Consider the following 21,325-nt stretch of genomic DNA (forward strand, 5'->3'; position numbering starts at 1 on the left):
CTATGATCAGAAAATGTGTGATTTCCCCCCCCCCCCCCCCCCCACTAAATAATAAAACTAAGGCATTACATTGATCGTGAAAAAATAAACATGGTCAGTCAGGCACCGGGATGGAGCAACCCTGATGTGACAGGTGGAGAAACTCGAACCAGGGGACGAAAGTTCTGTGAATGTTCTTAGGAGATTGGTGACAGCCGTGTGACATCACTGGGGACGGGGCAGGTGGTATTTGGGAGGCACCAGGTTCAAATCAGCTCCATCGCAGAGCTGTGAAAATGGGCTTGTTACTCTCTCAGGATGTTTGCTTATTTATCCCTTTATCCCACAAACATTTATTTCTCAGGGTGTTAGAGCCAGAACACTGATAAGGCTTCAATGTGCTGAGTGGTTGTAATATGGTAGGAGAAAAAGAACTGGTGACCTGCAAGCCCGGTTTGTAATTGTAAGCTGTTATCAGCCCACTGGGAGCCCTTGCTCAGGGCTCTCGCTCCAGCTCCCCATCCCCAGTACACAATCCAGATCTGGTGAATGGGGAGGAGTTGGCTGGACAGTCTTCAGGCCCCTTCAACTTTGAGGGTTTTAGACTGTGGTTTCCTAACCAATAAAAAGTAAAAAAAAAAAAGAAAAACTTAAGGGATTGACAGCTGGATTCCCTGCAGGCACACAGGCTGCAGAACCTAGTGGAGACTTGTTCCTAAAACAAATGGCCATCAAAGCTTTACATCTCAGGGAGGTAAATTCTCTGCATCTCCTAAAACTTAGACTGACCGCAGCTCTCACCTCTCTTGGGCAGTACGTGAGCCTCTCTGGCTCCCGCCCTGCAGTGCGAACCCACCAGGTGTGTGCTTGTTCCCTGCCAGGTCCTCTGGGAGCACAAGGCCACCGTCATCCAGAAGCACGTGCGGGGCTGGATGGCACGCCGGCACTTCCAGCGGCTGCGGGACGCAGCCATTGTCATCCAGTGCGCTTTCCGGATGCTCAAGGCCAAGCAGGAGCTGAGGGCCCTCAAGATTGAGGCTCGCTCAGCAGAGCACCTGAAGCGACTCAACGTGGGCATGGAAAACAAGGTGGTCCAGCTGCAGCGGAAGATCGATGACCAGGTAGGGGTCCGGATCTCCCCCTCCCATTAACCCCAAGTCATGTTTTCCTTCCCTTGTAGAGGCAGCGCAATGTGAAAAATGTAGCCGGTGTTTGTGGGGGGCTCACTGCGAGCTGCATACTGTCCTAGTGCTCTGTCCGTCTAACTCTTAATTCTCATAACAGTAAAATAAATAGCATCATCCTTCTTTTTTTAATAGCGAGAAAACTGAGAGGTCAAGTGACTTCCCCAAGTCACACAGGTGACAGTGGCTGGGCCACCATTTGAACCCCGGCTGTCTGGGTCCAGAGCCTGTTTTCTTTGCCACTTTGCTCTTCCGTCTCCCTGTCGTGTTATGTGGTAGGAAGAGTGCATGCTTTGGAATTAGAAAGAATACAATTCAGTTTCAACTCGGCTGCTCAAAAGTCGAGCGACTGATTTAACCCCTCTGAGCCTCAGTTTCCTGATCTGCAAAATCAGAGCTGTCAGAAGCATAAGTGATCAGACTTGGATGAAGCGCCCGATACGCAGTGGGAAACTTGGGAAATGGTTATCATTGATATTACATTCTACCCTGGCCACCTTCCCGTGTCAGTGTATCACAAGAGTGACAGGTCATTAATCAAGTCCCTGCAAGTGTGGGGTGCTCTGCAGGGTACTGGGAGGGATCCAAGACAGACCCAGGACACCTGGCACCGTCGATCAGTTTGGAAAGGCGAGACGTGTGTGTGCACACACACACCCATGCACCCACTTTCTGGTGATCCGGTGCCCAACCTTTCTTCTTCAGAACGACTCTATTGATATCTCTGGTGCTTTGTTAGGCTCGAGGAACACAGGATGACTTTGACACGCATTGGATGTGGTGTTGCAAGGAAGTGGTCTTACGCCAATGGGGCCAACAGCCCCCATGACCCTGACGATTCTCTGATCCCCTTCCATGTGCCAGGCCATGTGATAGATGTTTTATGTTCTCTCTCATTTGATCTTTGCACAACTTTGCAAGGTAATTTTATAAATGAGGAAATTGTGGATCAGGGACATCAAGTACCTTGCCAAGGTCACAGAATTAGAAAGTTCTAGAACCAGCATTCCAACCCAGCACTGTCTGATCCCACAGCCATAACAAGGGAGATGCTAATGTTTTAACCCCAAACATTACCAAGTTTCATTCCTTTCCTGTGTCGTTGCTTAGTTGGGTTCCCAGAGCTGGAAGGAAGCTCAGTGTCACATTGCTCATTTATGGTGTTAAGGCGACCACAGGGCAGGCTCCTGCAGCTCCCGGAGGGTTTTAGGAGGAGAGGGAGGGAGAGAACCAATGAGAGATGCATGGTGTGGGGGGCAGGGGAAGAGAGCGAGTTAGAGTTGGGGCCACCAGGCATTGCCTGGGAGCTCACTTGGTTTTATTATACCTATTCTAAGCATTTTTTTTAGTTTCTCATGACCCCAATCAAGCAAGAAAATAAATGAGTCATTTTATACCATAGCCGGCTTCCTAGAACAAGAGCCCCAAAGCAGTGCAGAGGTAGCAGCAAAATGTTCCTGCTTCTCTGCTCTTGAAAAAAAACATTTTGACAAGAGACTGTCACCCTGGAGTGTGAGTTTTAGAGTGTCTGGATTGCCTTGGCTCCTTAGTGGGGAAGGAAGACAGAAAGCTGAGTGCAGGGTAGGACACTAGGTGCCTGCCTGCAGGGATGTGCGAGGTCAGGGGAGAAGGCACCCCTGCTGGAGGGACAGGAGTGAAAAGGAAGAGGTCTGGTCTCTGGGACTGGACATTTGAAAAGTGCCAGCACAAAGATGTCCAAGTTTTTAAATATTCTGTTGTGGTGGTTGATATCTGACCAGAAAAGATATTTGGGACTCAAATTTAGCCAATTATCTTCTGAGCAAAGTATAGTCAGAGGGACAAGAAGACTTTGTTGGCATGGCTGCACCCTGCCTGGCGCCCTGGGTACTGCCCAGCCACCTCAGCCTGTCAGGCCGGGCGTCAGCTTTGCTGATTCCCAAAGTTGACTTGAGAGGTTAAAAATAGATCTGGATTTTACAGTTCACGTGCTTGAACATCAAAGAGAAGCAGATTTAAAAGGCTATTTTTAAAAAGAGCCTTTGCCTTAAGCTTCCTGCTTGGCAAGCATCTGTGAACGGTGGCAGGTGTTACCCACCCTTGGGCAGGGGCCTGTGTGCAGAGGGTGGTCAGAGGAAGCGGGAAGGGCGCATTAGATCTTGCTTTCTTACACCCCTCCCCATGTTGCCTGACTAGGTGCCATTCACTGTTCTCACGTATGAACTCATTTAATCCTCACCATAACGTGAGGCACAGAGAGGTTAAGTAGCCTGCCCAACGTCACACAGCTAGTAAGTAGCATGACTGTGACTAAGTTTGGCAATCTAGTTCCAGAGCATGTTCTGCCACCTCTGACCAATATAAACAGTGTTATCCTCACACTGGCTGGCCTTTTACAGTGGGTATGTGACCTGGTGTCATAGAACACACTTGGCAATCTGTTGTGAAGGAGGCGTCAGTATCATTGGTGGCACCAGCTCTTCAGAGATTCTTGCACCATTGAAGCCTCTTAGCAGCAGGGGCCAGCCATTTGCAAGTGAGTGGGTTTGTGTTCTTTCTGAGATGCCTGGAACAACTCAGGCTGCCTCCCTGACACACAGGTTCTTAAGCAGAAGGAGAGGAGACACGTGTGCCAGGGATGACACAGACAAAGGCATCTCCAAGCACTTGTCAGGGGAGTATGAGGTAGTGGACTTGCTCCCAGCAGATGGAGGCCTGAGTTCTGTCTCAGTTATACTTGCAACCAGAGCTGACAGCTTGGGATCATGGCCACACCTCCCGTTGAACCCTAAAGTCTTTGGGGGGGGGGGCAGGGGGATGGGCTAAGATCTCTAAGGTAACTCTTAGCTCCACAGTGCACTAATACTATGATGGGGCTAAAGGAGTGGTTCCCAACTCGGGGGTGGGGGGGCTTTTAAAACGTCAAGAAGTCAGCAAGGAGGAAACTGAAAACTAAAACCAGGATAAGGCTAGCACCCAAAGTTCATATCTAAGGTTCTGTGCACCCAAACTAGAAAAGCATGAAATTGGCCCATAGTTTCAAGGAAACAATGAAAGAAAAAAATAGGGTCACTTGAGAGTGGTTGAAAGAGAAAGAAAAGGACTGGAGCTGTCCTTGGTGCTGATTTTTTCCTGTATGTTTGTATAACGTGATGTAATAAGCCATGTCTTTCATAGTATCCTTCAGTCGTAAATACAGTGACAGTCTCTGGGACCAATTTTTACAGTGTCCCTGACTGAGGCTATGGGGTGACATTTTTCAGCCAAAATGTTGTAATCTGTGAACTCAGCTCTACCAATGTGGCTTTGCTTACGCACAACATGTAGAGTGACTAATTCAGTTTCACCTATAATTTTTTATGGTGAAGCTCAAGTTTCTTACACTTTTATGAGTATAAGGCTATATTTAAATATATTTTATCTGAGAAATATTGACACAAACATGATTTCAGTCAGTAGCCTTTAAAAAAAAAAAATCCTCACCTAAGGACATGCTTATTGATTTCAGAGAGAGGAGGAAAGAGGGAGAAAGAGGAAAGGAAACACCGACGGGAGAGATAAACATCAGTCGGTTGCCTCTTATATGTACCCTGACCTGGGGGCAAACCCACAACCTAGGCATGTGCCCTGATTGGGGATCGAACCCTCAACCTTCCAGTGTACAGGATGATGCTCCAACCAAGTGAGCCACGCCTTAGTATGCAGTTAATAAATAGGTTAGTTCGTGTTTCTGACTCACAGAAGCATCCAGATACATTTGAAAAACAATATGTTACAAGCCACAGCTTTTGGCCTTCTGTGCCTCCGTTTTCTCAACTATGAAACGGGGCTGCGAAGCAGCCTTACTACGTAGGGTTTTTCTGAGGCGTGAATGCGTTAATAGATGGGATGGTGCAGTACCGTGCCTGCCCCATGGCACGCACCCATTAAGTGCTAGTACCACGCGTGGGATGTGTCATTTTTCATGTTGCAGTCTGTTTTGCGCTTATTTCTCCCCCTCCCCCATCTCCGAGGGGTCTGTAGACCATTGGTTGGGAACCGCTCAGAGGCTCTTATGTACAGCTCTTCAGGCTGTGCTCTGCACAGAGTGACTGGCTGTGGGGACAAGTGGGGCTGAAATCCAGCCCACATGCTGATCACATGACCAGGAGCGCTGGCTTGGTGCTGCCTGAGGGTGGGGGTCTCAGCCTTGAGGTCCTACAGTGTGTGTGGCATAGTGTGGGTCCCACAGCTGTTCCTTTGCTCCTCACTGCTTTCCCTGGAGCTTAATTTCTGATGTAAATTAACAATTAATCCCTGATGTCCCAGCTTACGGGTATTTTAGCGAGTAGCTCTGTTCTCCTTGGAGTTTCTGCAGAGACTGGCAGTGAACAGTCCTCAATGACTGGTACCTGCTTGATTATTGGGAGAGCCTTGCTTCCCTCTGACTTGCCCTGCTGACCACGTGTAGCAGGTGCTCTCGGAGACTGCAGGATCCGGTTGCCCGCATGTACACTGGTACTGACACTGGGCCTGGGTCCTCAGTGCTTCATCCTCACGAGCTCATCTACCGTCCACTTTCCAGGCCCCCTACCCTGCGCCAGGCCCATGGGGGAATGCTTCTCACGTATCTGTTGCCTAAGTGGGTGACGTGAGCGGGTGCCCTGTCTGTGGGGCACAGCATGGACGCATTCTGCGGGGGCCTCATTTCTGGAGTCAGAGTCCCTCGGGGTAAGCTGACAGGTGGTGAGGGGGATCCTGAGGCCCTGCGGAGGGCCTCCTTGGAAGAGGGATGCTGAAGGGGTCCTTTGTCTCAGAGCCAGAGATTAGGTTGCAGCTCTTTGTGCCCGAGAGGCCAAGGGTAGGAGGGCCCAGTGTAGGAGAGCAGGGAATTCTGAAAAGCAAAGGCTGCAGACCCAGGAAGCCAGCTACGCTGTCCCCACACTGAAAAACCAGGCCTAAGGTCTGTCCGGCCGGACACAAAAAGCTAACTGCCGTCAGCGAGGTGCCAGCCGCCAGCTCTGCCGTGGCTCCTAGATGCTCTGTGAGCATCAGTGTTGGTTTTGCTTCGCTGTATTTCTCCTGGCCCGCCACAGAATTTTGTTAAGAAGATGCCGGGAACGCACACAGTACTCAGGGATTATGGGATTTAATTCTACCTTAAGCATTCCTTTTATTTAATTGCCTTCGTGGTTTTTCCTGACTGGATAACGTTGCTCTCCATCTCTTCTCCCGTCTCCCTGTTTACCCTCCGCAGAACAAAGAGTTCAAGACACTGTCAGAGCAGCTGTCCGCGGTCACCTCCACCCATGCCATGGAGGTGGAGAAGCTGAAGAAGGAGCTGGCCCACTACCAGCAGAGCCAAGGCGGGGACAGCAGCCCGAGGCTGCAGGAAGAGGTCGAGAGCTTGCGGACCAAGCTGCAGAGGGCCCACTCAGAGTTCAAGGTCCTGGAGGACTCCCACACCAGGGAGAAGGATGAGCTGAGGAAGGTACGGTGGAGCCAGAGGGTGCAGCTCTGAGGCGGGCAAGCCAGCAGAGCAGCCTCGCCGGCGCTTCCCTGGGGTTGCGTCCCCGTGCCGACCATCCCTCCATGCTTAGATGGCAGGTGCCCTAACAACTGTTGACTGTGTTCCTGCCATGCGCTGAACACTTGGCATTCCCTGCGGGGGACACATGTGGCTGCTTTGGGGCATTTTACAGCCTAGCCTGAGCCCTTGCTGGCAAGAGAGATGGTGCAGAGGTCGTGGCTTTTCTTCTTGACATTGCCTGCAGGGGTTACAGGCAACCTCTAGACACCCCTATTCATAATAAGTCCTCATGATTTGGGGAATTTATCTGAAGTGTTGATGGTTTCGGCCCTATTCCCCCACTCTGGTTGGTGTGCTCTGGGGGTTTACTCTCTACCCACAAAATAGATCTTTCTGGGTTCAGTCCCTACACCCCCATCTCGAAAGTCAGGAGGAAACGAACATTCCCTTCTCCACTATTGAAACTAGGGATGTTCCATGGGCCACTGGAGAGCCTTCTATGGATGGAGGACGCTGCTGCTCTCGCCCCATCTCTGTGATGACCCACATGGCGCCTTGCCCACTCGTCGCACACCCAGCTGTGGCTGGAGGGTTGCAATAGGTTGAGAACCTAAGGAGGGAGGAATTCACTGTTCCTGATGTTGTAATAATAACTTTTCCTGTTGAAATCCCAGGGCAAGCCGAGTGCTCCCCCAGAAAGGGTTCAGAGTAGGCAGCAACATTTCCATATGCTCATTCCTGCTCTGCCATCTTGAGTGAGCATGGAAAACCTCACTGGCCTTAGTCTGTCATCTGTTTAAAAAAAAAAAAATTGGTCTAGCTCATCTCTAAGGTCCCTCTGGACTTGCAGCTGGCCATCTGCATGGGATTGTATGTATTTGATGGCTTCTGGAAGGACAGAGGGCCTCAGCCTGTCTGTAGTTCCTCTCCCTCCCCTGCTCCATTACCTTCTCCCTCAGACATGACTGAAGCCAGCTCATGCTAGGCTTACGTACAATGTTTTTCTGTCCCAGGCAGAACTTCAGCATTATCGGCCACTGTATTACTCAGATCTTGGGGATTTCCCAGGAGTCAGAGGTGGGGTTCATGGGGAAATTAGGCGGGGGAAAAAAAGTGAGACATGGGACTTCCCGGTGCAGGCAACCTGGCACAAGAAAGTCCTTGTACCCCTAGGATGTTGCCCAAAGAAACCTGCCAGCTCAGCCACCACGAGGCTTGCAGTATAAACTTCATTTTGGGGGTGAAGCATATTGTGCTGGGAAAACAGAGCTACAGCCTGTTACCTGCAAACCCCAGTTGGGCTCTTGCTATCTGTTGACTCTTGGGAACAGATGGACGGCAGCCCTTCCATGTGAGTAAAAATAAGAAGGTGCAATCCAGGGCAGAGAGGAGAGGCCAAGGTTAGGACTGGAGCACTTGCAATGGGTAGCCCCGGGAGAAACAGAAGAGAGTTCCCTATAGGTGGGGCCCGTCAGATGAGACATGTGGCCTGTCTGTTGACCCAGCAGATCCACAAAACAGGGTCGCCCGTTTCCACCCCATGGAGAGCACTTGACTCGTCAACTCCCCAGCCTCCTTCCCTGCTGCCCCTTAGGCACTGTGACTGAAGTCTCAGAGCACTTTTAGTTTTTTTTTATTGATTTGAGAGAGAGAAATATCGACTTATTGCTCCACTTATTTATGCATTTACTGGTTGCTTCTTGCATTGCCCTGACTGGAGATCAAATCCATAACCTTGGCATATTAAGACAAGGTTCTAACCAACTGAGCTAGCCGTCCAGGGTTCAGAGCACTTAAAATATCCAAGTCTCCATCCAAGGGGCCTAACGTTTGTTATGTAAAAATCTTCCTCTGCCAGAGCAAAATAGAGAAATGGACACCCTCCTCATCTCCTTAAAAAAAATTGTTCCTATTTCCTAGGAGCGTATTGAACTAGGTCTTAAATACAATGAGAGTTTGGAACTGGCAAGAAGAAGGAATTCAAGGACTCTGCAAGAATGGGAACAATAGATGCAGAGGCAGGATCAGAAAAGCACCTTCCCTGACCCCAGACATCAGCAAATCCCAGAGTGGTAGCCTGAGCACAAACGAGCCTAAGATGATTCATTAAGTGTGGTGCCTGCCTCTTTCCAGGAAGAGAAAAAAGTGGAAACAAGATGTGTTCCTTCTCTAGGGTCTCAGAACCTTTCTATTCTGGTGGCTGGCGGGGGGGGGGGGGGCAGCGATTGGGGGGCAGGGGGCTGGCTTTCTTTTCTCCTTTCATCTCGGTGCCTAGTCAGGGTTTAATGTTTATCAAAGGCACCATGTCCAGTCTTAACAGATGCTGAATAATCAGACAATCGGTTTCCTCTCCGGCTTGTCCAGGGCCCGCTCTGCACAGAGCAAGATTGATGAGACAGGAAAAGCCGAGTGAGGGAGCGGACTGCCGGGAGACGTTTAACGGACGGATTTGATGTTTCTCTCGGCACATGTTGTCTGGGAACTGGCATCCTGGAAACTTTGGGCTCCCCACCCGTGCGCTGTTCATTCTCAGCCACGTGGCTGCATCACCTTGGGCTGTGGGAGGCCAGGTCCTCCTGGGGGCAGGAACTCAGCCGTGTCCACAGAGCCACAGAAGTTAGCTGCCACCCTTTCTGCTGAAGGTGTCCATTGTTGTGGCCTCTCCCAAAGTGGTCTGCACCTAGACCTACAACCTCCCTTCTTTCAGGCCTGTGCGATGTGGGGGTTTTGTTTTTTTTAAAGTGACCAGTGATCCCTGTGCTGACCGATTTGTGCAGCTGAGCTGTTCTGTGTCCCTAATGAAAGAGACGTAACTCCCAGGGCTGCCCTTGACACAGAGGCAATGGCTCATTATCCAGAATCTGCTCTGAATGTTGCCTGGTGGGGCCAGCGAGGCCTGGCTCGGTGAGAGGTGCAGGCAGGTGAGGACGAGCAGCCAACAGCCAGGTGCCTGGCCCTCAGCGAGGGTCTGTGACACCCGCAAGGCGACGAAGAGCTGCCCCCAGGCCCTGCACGTCCAGACTGGTGGTGGTGGGATTGTGCGTTGTATCATGTTGCCAGTTACTGAACCACCAGCCCCTAGCTGGTTACCTTGGGTAGTTCAGTATAAAGGTTTGGGGGGGTTTCCAGGACAAGTGGAGAGGTCTGACTGCAGGGAGCGGGGTTCTCACAGTGGAATGGTCTGAGTCTTACCCCCAAAGGTGCCGAGCTAAGATTCCGAGTTGTGCTCCCAGCAGCTCCAGGAGTCATGGTTCCTAAGAAGGCCAATGACTGAGAAAGAGGACCCCCTCACCCCATTTCTATGGAAGGACAGTGTGTCATTGCAGATATCACGGAAGGTCATGGCCCTTCATTCATTCCACAGATGCTTATTGAGCGTCTGTATTTGTTAGACACTGTTGTACACACTGGGGCAAAAGAAAACGATTTCAAAAAGTTCTCCTTCTTATGGATCTTAAATACTTGGGGGCTATGGGAAAATGTCCAGGCAGGAATTAAGGACAAATTATCCATCATGTGCTAGGAAGAGAAATAAAGCAGAGTAAGGGGATAGAGAGGAATCTTTGGGGCAGAGGAAGATGAGGTTTCATTTATGATGGCCAGAGGCAGTCGCTCTGAGAAGACACCTGAGTGAGGTGAGGGGTGAGCCTTGTGGATTTCTAGGGAACAGGTGACAAACGGAGCAGCAGGTGCAAAGCCCTGAGGTACGAGCAGGCTGGGCGGGTTTGAGGACCAACAGGGAGACTGTTGGGCCGAGGCAGAGTGAGCGAGGAGGAGAATGGTGGAGGGTGATGAGGTCCAACCAGGAAGGCTCTTCCAACCTAGAGGGCAGCATTGGCCGTGACCCCTGCAGAGATGAACTATTTCAGGCGCTCAGTCCCTGCAGGAGCCACTGATTCCCTTTGCCCTGCACTCCTTCCTGGGGCTCTTGCTATTGGAAGCAGTCACTTGAGGCCTGCTGGGGGCTGTTGACATTGAGGTTCTTCCTAGGTCAGCCTTTGGAAAGGTCAGGAGACAGGGTGACATGATGGTTAAGAGCCGAGTCTGGACACAGACTGCTCAGGGCGCAGCCCAGCGGTTTCCCTGCCTGGCTGTGTGACCTTTGGCAAATTCTTTTTTGTACCTTAGTTTCCCTAAAAGCAAACAATGATGGTACCTTCCTCAAAGGTATTAAATAAGTTTCTAACTGTGCCCGGAGCATAGCAAGAGCTTGGTACACGCTAGCTTATCAAGTCCCTCAGCGAGCCTGTGACTTCATGGAGCAGGGGCTGTGCCTTCGCCTCCCTGGCCCTGTCCTCGTCCCTAGCCCTGTGACTCAGCACAGTGGATGCTGAGTCACTCCAGCAGCACCCATGCGGGCCGGGCTGTGGGCTCGGCAGGCCTCTCCTCTAGGGCTCTTCCCCGGCGGGTGGGACAGACACGTCCTCAGAGCAGTGAGAGCGCCCCACCTGGGGTTATGCTTTTCTCATTGTCTCAGGTGAGTTCTGGTTTCCATTCCGCACCATCCTCTGCACCTTCCTGCCTCTCCCTCTCTCTCCTCTGCTGAGGCCCATCTCCCATGCACGGAATAACTTCCCGGCAGGTGGGGTATTCGTGCTTATTTACCTTACTCTCAGAGAACAGGCAGGTGAGCCATCACAGGACTTTGCAGAATTGGAAGTGTTATCCTTGGCAAGGGCCGCGCCTGTCACTTTTTTGCTCAATGGTAGGTGCACAGCATTGAGGACCGAGGACACAGGACACAACAGTGGGCCGAGGAGCCTTTCCTGATAGTCATCATCCAATCGTTTGCTCCACAGTGTTTACCAGAAACCTTGCATCTGGCTCTCTTTACAGGGCAAACGCCGAACTTGGAAAAAAAAAAAAAAGTCAAGACAAAACAAAAGCCCAGAGCTATTGAATACATTTGTGTCCCTAAAGATGAGCTGGTAGAGGCAGTTCTTGAGCATACAGCTGGGACATCGGTTTCATTTAACTTACAGGGACTATGTCAGCCTGATAGTAACAGGATTTACCCCAGTGCTGGCTCAGATGATTTGTCCCAAATAACCTTTTAGAAGGAGACATTCCCAGCAATACTGCCTGCAAGAGTTAAAAGACCCCCTCCCTGCCCCTCCCCCCAAGAAGGTGGAGCTGCTGAATGATGGTTAATGATCCCAAAACCCAGCAAAGGTGTTATTTATCATGCTGTGGGGAACGCACCTGGTTCTTGTTAAGTGTTTCTCTGCTGCCTGCATCACTGACAACTCAAGGCAGTCATTTGACTGCAGAAGTTTGTCACCTGCCACCTCTGCTAACAAGCTCTCCACACACTAGCTGGCTGGAAGGGCTGGGGGGTAATCAATGTCCAGGGAGATGTGTTGGGGGAAGCATTCTCTACCTTCCCAGGATGTGGGGCTGAGTCGGGGACCTGTCTCTCCTGCTGTCCACTAAGGAACAGGAACTGGGCCCCCCTCCAGAATTGTTCTGGAAAAGGAAGACAAAGCTCCCAGTGCCACTTTGATGTATGGCTTAGAATAGCAAAGCTGAGTTCCTTGGAGGGAGATGGAGGGAAGAAATGAGGCTCAAACACAGCAGAAGACTCCGGTGGGAGCGTGCTGTTGACCATGGCTCTCCCGGACTGTATCTCAGCTGAGACGTTAGATCGCAAGCGGTCGCGGTGAAGTCAGGTGACATCAGGCTGCGTTGGTAGGAGTGGAGGTTTCAGGTCTGGCCCAGTAATGGCATTTTATCCATATTGGTCAGAGGACGTGTTCCATTTCCAAGGGACATGATGGTCTGCAGGATGCTCAGAGGAAGGTGACGAAGATGGTGAGGGATCTTGGAAGCTCTCAGGGGACCACCTGCTTTGTGAGCCATCTGCATACTCAGAGGGTGGTTAGCAGAGGCAGAGTGCTAGCTCTGTGGTAACATGGTGCTTCCAGCCCACTATGAAATCTCCCCCTTGGTCAGTGAAGTCAGGGGTGACAGCCTTGCTCCTGGCCAGGGTGACTGGAGTCCTGTTCCCTGACCTGTAGGTTCACCTCAGGCCCCACTTGAGGCGTTATTTGCAGAGGTGCACACCGCATGGATGCTTGTTGGTGCCTTCCAGTCCGACGTGACTTGTACATCCAGAAAAGAAAAAGGCACGCTGTTCTGATGATCTGCCAGACTAATTTGAAGGCTCTCATGAAGTCATTGGGTGGCAAACTGCCTCTAATAATAGCAAATTAGATGTACTTAGAGTTTGGTTTTCTTAGAATGTGTGTGCCTCCTGAATTGAATTATTTGAGTAAACAAGGTCATGGAGTCTAGATGTTCCAGTCAACTGTGAACAGTAAAGCAGCCCTTATTTTTGTCTGGGGAGAGGACAGGCTCCTTCACTGGACACGATGGTGCGACAGCCTGGTGGGTGGTACCCTCGTCCGTGTCTACGGCTTTGGAACATGGTTACCATATCCAGTGGGTAGAGATTAGGGATGTTGCTGAATATCTGACAAAGAACAGGACAGCCCCTCCCCACAAAAAAGAATTATTCAGCCTACAGTGTTACTAGTTGAGAAACCCTGCTTTATAGAAATCTGCTCTGCGGGCCCTTGCCAGTTTGCTTACTGTTCTGCACCTGCCCCTCAGCCCTGCTAGACTGGATTCTCTCTGAGGACAGCTCTGTGAGTCTTGCTCATGTTACACACCCCACCCCTAGCAAGGCTCCTGGCACAGAGAAGCGTGCCAGGACGTGTTTAATGGATGAACATGCCACCCCAGGGGCCAGAAGTAGGCTCAGTAAGCGGCAGCTCTGATGATAGAGCAGCATCCTTCTCAGCAATGCATTTTCTCCTACTGCTCACCCTGTCCACCAAACCAGGTTTCGGTCTCTGCAGACGCAAAACATCCATTGCATTAATTGTAATATAGACAGTAAATTAATTATTACATGCACGTAACTTTGTACCTGCCTCATCTCATTTGATGGCTTGTGGGGGGCAGAACGTGCCCCCTTGCCTGACTCTCCATAAAGAGTCTCTGACTGCAAAGGGGCTTATAATCTACTTGGCGGGAGAGCTGTCTTCTCACTAGAAAGACATAAGACCAGTGTATCCCAACCTGGAGCGGTGTCAGAATTATGCACACTTGTCGGGTGCCATTTCTGTAACTCTTGACAGTCCAGCTACAGGTAAGCTTAGGAGGGAAACCACATCTGTCTGAGTTGAGAAGGGTCGAAAGGAGCTGTAGTGTCTTGAAGCAGAGAAGGGACAGTTTTCTGGAATATGATTTTGAGCCATATTTTGCCTATTGAAAACTCTGTGAAATCTGAAGCAGTTGGAAGGTGCTTGGAGCTTTTTGGAAGCCTCCGATAGTGGTGTATGTGCATCTGCATTTTTCTCTCTGGAGCCTTGGAGACCAGGCCCCCTGCAGACCATCAGGGGAGATGAGGCTCTGGAAGTGGGAGTCTCTGCCTTCTGAGTTGTGTGCATGTGTGGTGGGAGGGACAGGGACCTCGCTCGTGGACTCCATCCAGCCTGTTGAAATTCTCTCCTGACCCTTTCTACATGATGTTGAGGGTGAGGAGAACTGGTCTCTTGACTCACATTTATAGAGACAGGAATCTCTATAAAAGTGAGTTAACCTGAAAGGCAGGAGGAAGGAAAGAAGATGACATTTAAATATAACCAGTTGAAATTCAACCTCACGAAGACTTCTGCCCTTCAGCGAGCGTCCCAGGGGCCTCCTTTCTTGCTCTCACTGCCAGAAGGTCTACCAGAGCCTGGAAGGCCTTTCTCTGATAGGCAGGAATCTGGGTGACTATCTCTCCTCATCCCCAGCGGTGATCTTCCTATGTAGCAATCCCAGGGGGTCACCATCTAGTCTCAGCCACATGCACATGCTCGTTAGTATGTGTTGTGTTATTGTATGGAGGATGTCATCTTTGAGGCTCTTTCTACACAGGTTGAGGAGAGTCCTCCCTCCTCTCCCTCCCCTGAGTACCAAAGATGGCCGGAACGGATGACTTGAACCAGAGAGAGAGATCGTTCATTCTGTCCTTCAGCGTAGTCTGTGGGAAAGCTTGTTACTCAGACCAGAAACTACTCATTTTTTTTATCTTTTGCCACACCTGGCAGAGAGAACTGCACTTAGTAGACTGGTTTATTCACGGAGTGATTTTTTAACAGCTTTACTAATTGTAATTCACATACAATACCAATCACCCATTTAAAGTGTACAATTACAGGTTTTTAAAGTTACATATATTCACAGAGTGTTGCCATTTCTACAGTAATATTCACCTCATGTTTCCTCTGGTGGTGGTGTTGGAAGCTAGACACTAGATTGGACAGTTGAGTATCAACGGCAAGTCTCCTTTCCTTTCCCAGCCCCTGGACTGGGCTGGGCCAGTAAGACGGGCAAGGTCAAAGGGAAGGAGCCAGGGATAGTTCTTCATTGTGAGCTTCGGGCTTTCCCGAGACTCAGATTTGATAGCTCAGAATTTACCAAGTCAAGCAACCAAATGCAAGAAATCCTGTTCTAAGTTCTTGAACAAGGTGTGGGAGCCTGGGGCATACTTTGCAGGAGGCTCTGTGGGCCTTGGAAGACCATAAACAGTGGTGAACACATCTGACTTGTTTAATGGAGTTTATGTCTCTGCACACTTTTTCCCAGAATGTGAAAACAGCTTTGGCTGATTCAATTTCCTTCAATAAAAAGAGCATTTAAACATAACCAGCTGAAATTCAAACCCCACAAAAGGAGCCTTGCCTTTGCCCAGCTCCACAGGGGAAACATTTTCTCTGTTATTCTCTCTTTCAGCGAGTGGCAGACCTGGAGCAAGAAAATGCTCTCTTGAAAGATGAGAAAGAACAGCTTAACCGCCAAATCCTGTGCCAGTCGAAAGGTAAGTGCTGGCATTTTCGTCTTGAGTTTTACTTTCTTTGTCATGGCGTTTTCCCCCCAAAGACTGCTCACTAGTGTGCAGTTGGCCAAGACGCTGCAGTGAAAGAGGAGGAGGCCAAACCTGTGGTGACGTTTGTTTAATGCGGTGAGACACATGGTTAACAGGCAATAGCAGGCATGGGATTTGGAGTCAGACGTGCACGCAAAGAATGACCCTGCCACACACTGCTGTGTGGCCTGGAGCAAGTCCCTTAACAGCTGTAGTCCTTAGTCCCTTCACCTGCAAAATGGACATCGAGGTGCAGCCCTCGAGGACTCGTGTGAGGATTAGATTCTGCATGCCAACCGCTTACGCTGGTGCTTGACACGTAGTGAGCACTCGGGAACTGCGTTAGTGCCATTTGTAAATCTATCTTTAGCACCGTAGTTTCTGTCATGGCTCCGTACCCAGTGGGTCTTCTGTTTATGTTTGCTGAAGAGATGGTCATGGGTCACGGGTCACATCCAGGTCACCTGTCTCCAGCACCCACCAACCCCTGGGTTGCTGTCAACCCCTATGTCCTGCATGACCACAGAGGAGCCGTGGGGTTCCCCACACCACAGTTGTCGCCTGACTCAGGGCGGCCGTCAGCAAATCACTCCCCTTTCCCTGTCCTTGGGTTGCTCCCCTGAACCACGAAAGAACTGAACCACCTGAGTGCACTAACTCGTTTTAATTCCCCTTTAAAAATCGTTTCTTTCCACTGATAGGAATGTTTTCAGTGGAGGAAAGCCCATCCATGTTATCTTTTTCCCTCCCCTTCTTCCTAATCTTCCTCAAATCTCCTTTAATCTCCCTGAACTCCAAGAACTGGAAAGACCAGGAATAGGGAAGAAACTGGAACAAAACCTGGGTTCTTCCAGGAATGCTGCCAGCAGTTGCTGTGACGGTTGTCACGAGAGAGGCCAGTGGGTTAATGGAGGGAGCTGTCACGCATGCTGCCTGCATCTCTGCCCCACTCCCCAAGGGCAGGGTCAGCTTTCTCCCTGCTGGGAAGGCTTGAGCTGCAATAACAAGCTTCCTTTGGCTGGGCAGTAGGTGGGGAAGCTGGATGAACCCATCAGTGTCTGTCCTGGACCTGTTGTGGGAAGCCCTTTAACAAGAAATTAATCAGAATCTGAGGGGAATCCATTCAGAAAGAAAAAGTGAGGCTTCGGCTGCTTGCTTCCCAGATGAATTTGCCCAGAACTCTGTCAAGGAGAATCTCCTGATGAAGAAAGAGATGGAGGAGGAGCGTTCTCGCTACCAGAACCTCGTGAAGGAATATTCCCGGTTGGAGCAGAGATACGACAACCTCCGGGACGAGATGACCATCCTAAAGGCAAGGAGGGCGGTCCCGTGGCCCTGCAGCACCGGCCCCACACTTGGTTTTCCAGTCCTGGTTCTCGTGCATCGCCGGCCCCGGGGGCAGCTGTCTGACCCACCAAATGCCCAGTAAATCTGTGTCACCTTCCAGGGTGTCCCTGCCTGTCCTGCAGGGAGTCATCACATAGGGAGCAGCTGGGCCCAGTAATCATTCCCAGGACGGCTCCTTTTCCAACTTCAGGGTCTTAGGAAGATCTCAGGAGTTTAAGGAAAATCCCACCCAAGCCGATGTGTTCTCTTTGTTTCCTGTTCTGGGAACATCCAGGGTTGCAACAGTAATAACATGGGGAGTTCTGATCTGGGCCACATTAGTCATTCCCAGCGTTTCTCCCGATCCTCATATACAAAAAAACATTGTCACATTTCAGGATTTGTCATACCTTTTCACCCCATATAAACATTCCCTCCAGAAATACATATTCAAACAAGATTGAATAACTTAATTGCATAGAAACCAAGGAGAGAAGCTGAATAGCAACATAGAAATTAAAATTCTCCTACCAAGACCAGTTTTTACTCTCAAAGCGAGATCAGATACAAGAAAAAAAAAGGTATTTTTCAACAAACAGTATAAATGGTAACCTCTACTTCTAATATGCTTACTGTTTCCATAAACCAGTTGGTGAGGTGCAGGTTTTCAAGTAGGGGCCAGACAGAGCCCCGTGACAGGCCTGTCTGTGCTTGCAGGGCAGGACTGGGAGATCAGGGTTACTTCCCCGGGACTTTTCAGAGAGCTTGGCCTCCGTCTTGGGGATTCGTGTTTCATTAAGAGGCACGGGAGCCCAATCTTTACAAACAAGGATGAAGTCCAACTCTAGGGCCTCCCGTTCTTTGAAAAGTAATAGTTCTTATAACATCAATTCATGACGAGTTTTCACATTTTTCTCCTTAAACAGCAAACCCCAGGCCACAGGCGGAACCCGTCAAACCAAAGTAGCCTAGAATCTGACTCCAATTACCCCTCCATCTCCACATCTGAGGTCGGAGACACAGAGGACACCCTCCAACAGGTGGAGGTAAATGAGGCGGGCTCTGGGCTGGCAGTGCTGCTGAGGGAGCGTTTTTTACCTGTGTGGCGCCCCTGAGGGATTTGGCTAGCGTGCCCAGGGGCTCCTTCCCGACATCAGGGCCGCTGGGACTGCAGTGGACTTATGGAAAATACTCTGGAGGTAACATTCACCATGCAAAGCAATGCATTGCTGTTCACCTTGCCCATACTTCAGAAAAGAAGGAAGAAAGTAGGGCCCCAACTTCCCTTACAGAGCTGAGAACCAATTACAGCAAGGTGGAATGGCTGGCCTAAAAAGGAACAGCTACCTCAGTAAAATAGATATAATTTATTGTCCCCATTTAGTATCCCAGTGCATACAATAATATCCATAAATATGCCAGACCATTTTCCTCCGTGACTTAGAAGCTGGATAAAACTCAGAGGACAACAAATATTTACCGAGTGACTGTATTTTTGTCAGTAATAGCCTCTTAGAAGCCCTATGTAATGTACTACACAGTAGACTTTATAGTCTGTGTGTAATTTTGTAAAAGGTACATAGGTACACAATTCTTCCTCTGGCATTTGAAGAGAAGAAAACCACAAGCATATAAAGCCTTATTAAGCACATGAAGGTAGATGTGGAGGAGAGAGAGTTATAAAAACACATGTGTTCTGAGCACGTTGTGCTGGGCATTGCTGGGGAGGAGCTGGAGGAATGGCAGTGACCGAGGCAGGGAAGGTCCCTGCCCTCGTGCAGCTTTGTCTGATGGGGGCAGTTAAACATTGATCGTTGACGGAAGAAGTGGGTAATGTCATTGCAGGCACTGTTGAGTGCTACAAAGAAAAATAAAAGATGGTAAGAGATTGCGAGTGGTGGAGCAAAGAATGCAAGGATAGGAAAGGAGAGCCTTGGGATGAAAGTGACACAGAACCCACGGGCTGTTCAGTTATGAGGGGCCTGAATGCTCGCTGCCAAAAAGCATAACTCCCAGTACCAGAGTTTGGTGAAAAAGAAAGGAATTGTTTATTTAAAGGTTGTACAGCTTTAGACTAATGGCGGATTTCTGCCGTTAAGTCTTACTTTCTTTAAAACACCCACAAGCACATAGTTCTGCCTCCCCCTGCCAAACCAGGCTGGTTTTAGAACAGAAAAGTCAGAGGTGCTGTTTCCCTCTAGGAAAATAGAAGTCTGTGGTCTTGTACTTCCCAGACACAGTTCAGCTTTGCTGGCAGCTCCCAATCATTCGAGCCGAACCAGGGAGGTTTTTCCCATGTTGCGGTGTTTTCCAGCTCTTAATCCAGAACCATGTGGCACCTTCTTACGCACCCAACCTTAAGGCCGGCTGGTGAGGTGCTTTTGCTGTCTTTCAAACCGCATGGTTCATTCTCTCTACCTCCTTGCAAACTGGCTGGAGTTCCCCTGCTTAATGGCTGCCGCCTTATTTTTAAATGCCTGACTGCAGCCTGTGACAATGCGTGGTGACCAGTTGCGGCCACTTGTAGAATTTTACGCAGGCCCCGTAAGCTCTTTGTCACCATTTTATGGTCAAACCCCCTCCCATCTCCTTGACCCATGGAATGGCCATAGCTACTTACATATTAAGAAACTAGGTATCTCTCAGGAAAATGGCTGTGCTCCACTGAGTCCCCTCCCCCATCCCTAAACTGTGGGGAATTTGGGGACCCTGCTCTGTAATAATTGGTCTGTCTTTTGTGCAGCCCAGGTGGCTTGCTGCTTGTCATAGGCACATAGTAAACACTTAACAAACGCTGGCATGAGGCCCTTGGTTTTGCCACCATGCACTCTTAAGCCTGGAGGCCTTGGTCAGCCGGAACTGCAGATGCACAGCCCGTGTGTTTGTGTGCGTGGCCATGAACACGTGGTCATAAACACTTTTGTCAGTGTGGGTTGTTCTCCAAGGAAGCCGGAGCAGCAGGCACAGTCCTGGCTAAGAGCAAGACACTCCTCGAAGGCTGGTCGAACCAGATTATCTTGTCATATATGTCCGTACATGTACTTTAAAAACCTGCATGGATATACTCATCCAGATACATACCACATATGACAGAACCTGGGATAGCAAACCCAGGCATGAATCTAAAGAAAAAATGTGGGAAAGGGATGCTGTAAGGTCTGTTGGGGTCATGGATTCCGTGACAGTGCACCTGTGGGTTGTGTGTCCAGGTGCAATCAAGTGGCTCTTGACAACGTGTTTACAGTGATTGGTAACCGCACCGGTTCTTCATCAGGGGGCATTATGTTCTGAGTTTTACAGTTTCCCTGGGGTGAGACTGTATTCCAGAAGTGAGCTCTTTTAACGTCCAAATAAAGTGGCTGTCTCTTTATCCATTTGTTCTTGGAATATATGATCGGTCATCTTACGCAGCCCACACAGGAGGAATATAAATGTTTGAGACTCAGGTATTATCTAGACAGAAAATGAGCCTGGAGGACCAACGTTGCTCTGAGAAATGATGGTTGGTTGGCACTGGCTTTGGATCTGAGACGTGGATTGATGTTTGGGAGGAGAGAGCAGACAGACAGCTGATAGAGCGGTAGGCAGCGATTTGCTCTCGGTTTCCTGCGGCATTTATTCTATTAAAACCTCCTCTCCCCTGCTCCCTGCCTGTCTTTGAAGGAAATCGGCCTGGAAAAGGCAGCCATGGACATGACAGTCTTCCTGAAGCTGCAGAAGAGAGTGCGGGAGCTTGAGCAGGAGAGGAAGAAGCTGCAGGCACAGCTGGAGAAGAGAGAGCAGCAGGAGAGCAAGAAAGTCCAGGTACAAGAGGGGCTGCAAGCCCCCAGCAGCGCCCTGCAATGCTGGCATCGGAGTGATGCCACCTTGTGGGGTTATTCTGCCACTGGGTTTCAGAAAGTAACTTTGTCCTGTGTTGACACCATAACTAAGTCTTCTCTGCAAGTGCCCAGATCACCCCCGTTGAAAGGAAGTAATCTTTACGATGCCCCCTGAGCAAAGGGTATCCACGGTTAAAGCTAGCAGGGAGCCTGTGGCATTGTCACCCACTTGCACAGAGGACCAGGGTGTGTGACTAAAGTATAAATGCAAGCAGAGCCACATTGGAGCAGGGAAAACGTGTTGCTTTTTCCTAGCTGGAATCTGGCATGGACTTGAGTATAGCCCTATTGGGTCAGGGGGCCGACCAAGTTTGTGGTCCCTCACCCCTCTTTCCCACATCTGCACCCTCACCTCAGTCCAGGTCATCAACAGTCTTGAGTATTGAAAAAAATATTGTTGGAAGCCTTAGTGTCCCCAGACGTGTCACCCACTCTCCATCTCTAGGACCCTCAGCACTGCGCTGGTGCCAGGCTTATATTCAAAATGTTTATTAAACGAGAGGAGATAAAAATGGAAGAGAAATCCCCAGCCATCGAGGAGTCTGTAATC

The 21,325-nt window shown here is 49.8% G+C and overlaps 1 protein-coding gene across 2 annotated transcripts in view; it reads left to right on the forward strand.

The window, feature by feature from the left end:
* Positions 1-21,325, forward strand: part of MYO5B (myosin VB) — a 297,557-nt gene that overhangs the window by 243,845 nt on the left and 32,387 nt on the right. For both annotated transcript variants that reach the window (XM_090285530.1, XM_090285531.1), the window contains exons 21-26: positions 861-1,100; positions 6,379-6,612; positions 15,436-15,520; positions 16,732-16,880; positions 17,821-17,940; positions 20,558-20,698. In XM_090285530.1, coding sequence (XP_090141656.1) covers positions 861-1,100; positions 6,379-6,612; positions 15,436-15,520; positions 16,732-16,880; positions 17,821-17,940; positions 20,558-20,698 — 969 coding nt within the window. The remainder of the gene's footprint in view (positions 1-860; positions 1,101-6,378; positions 6,613-15,435; positions 15,521-16,731; positions 16,881-17,820; positions 17,941-20,557; positions 20,699-21,325) is intronic.

This window comes from Furipterus horrens, unplaced genomic scaffold (assembly GCF_987537825.1).
Source record: "Furipterus horrens unplaced genomic scaffold, mFurHor1.1.pri manual_scaffold_8, whole genome shotgun sequence".
Classification (NCBI taxonomy): domain Eukaryota; kingdom Metazoa; phylum Chordata; class Mammalia; order Chiroptera; family Furipteridae; genus Furipterus; species Furipterus horrens.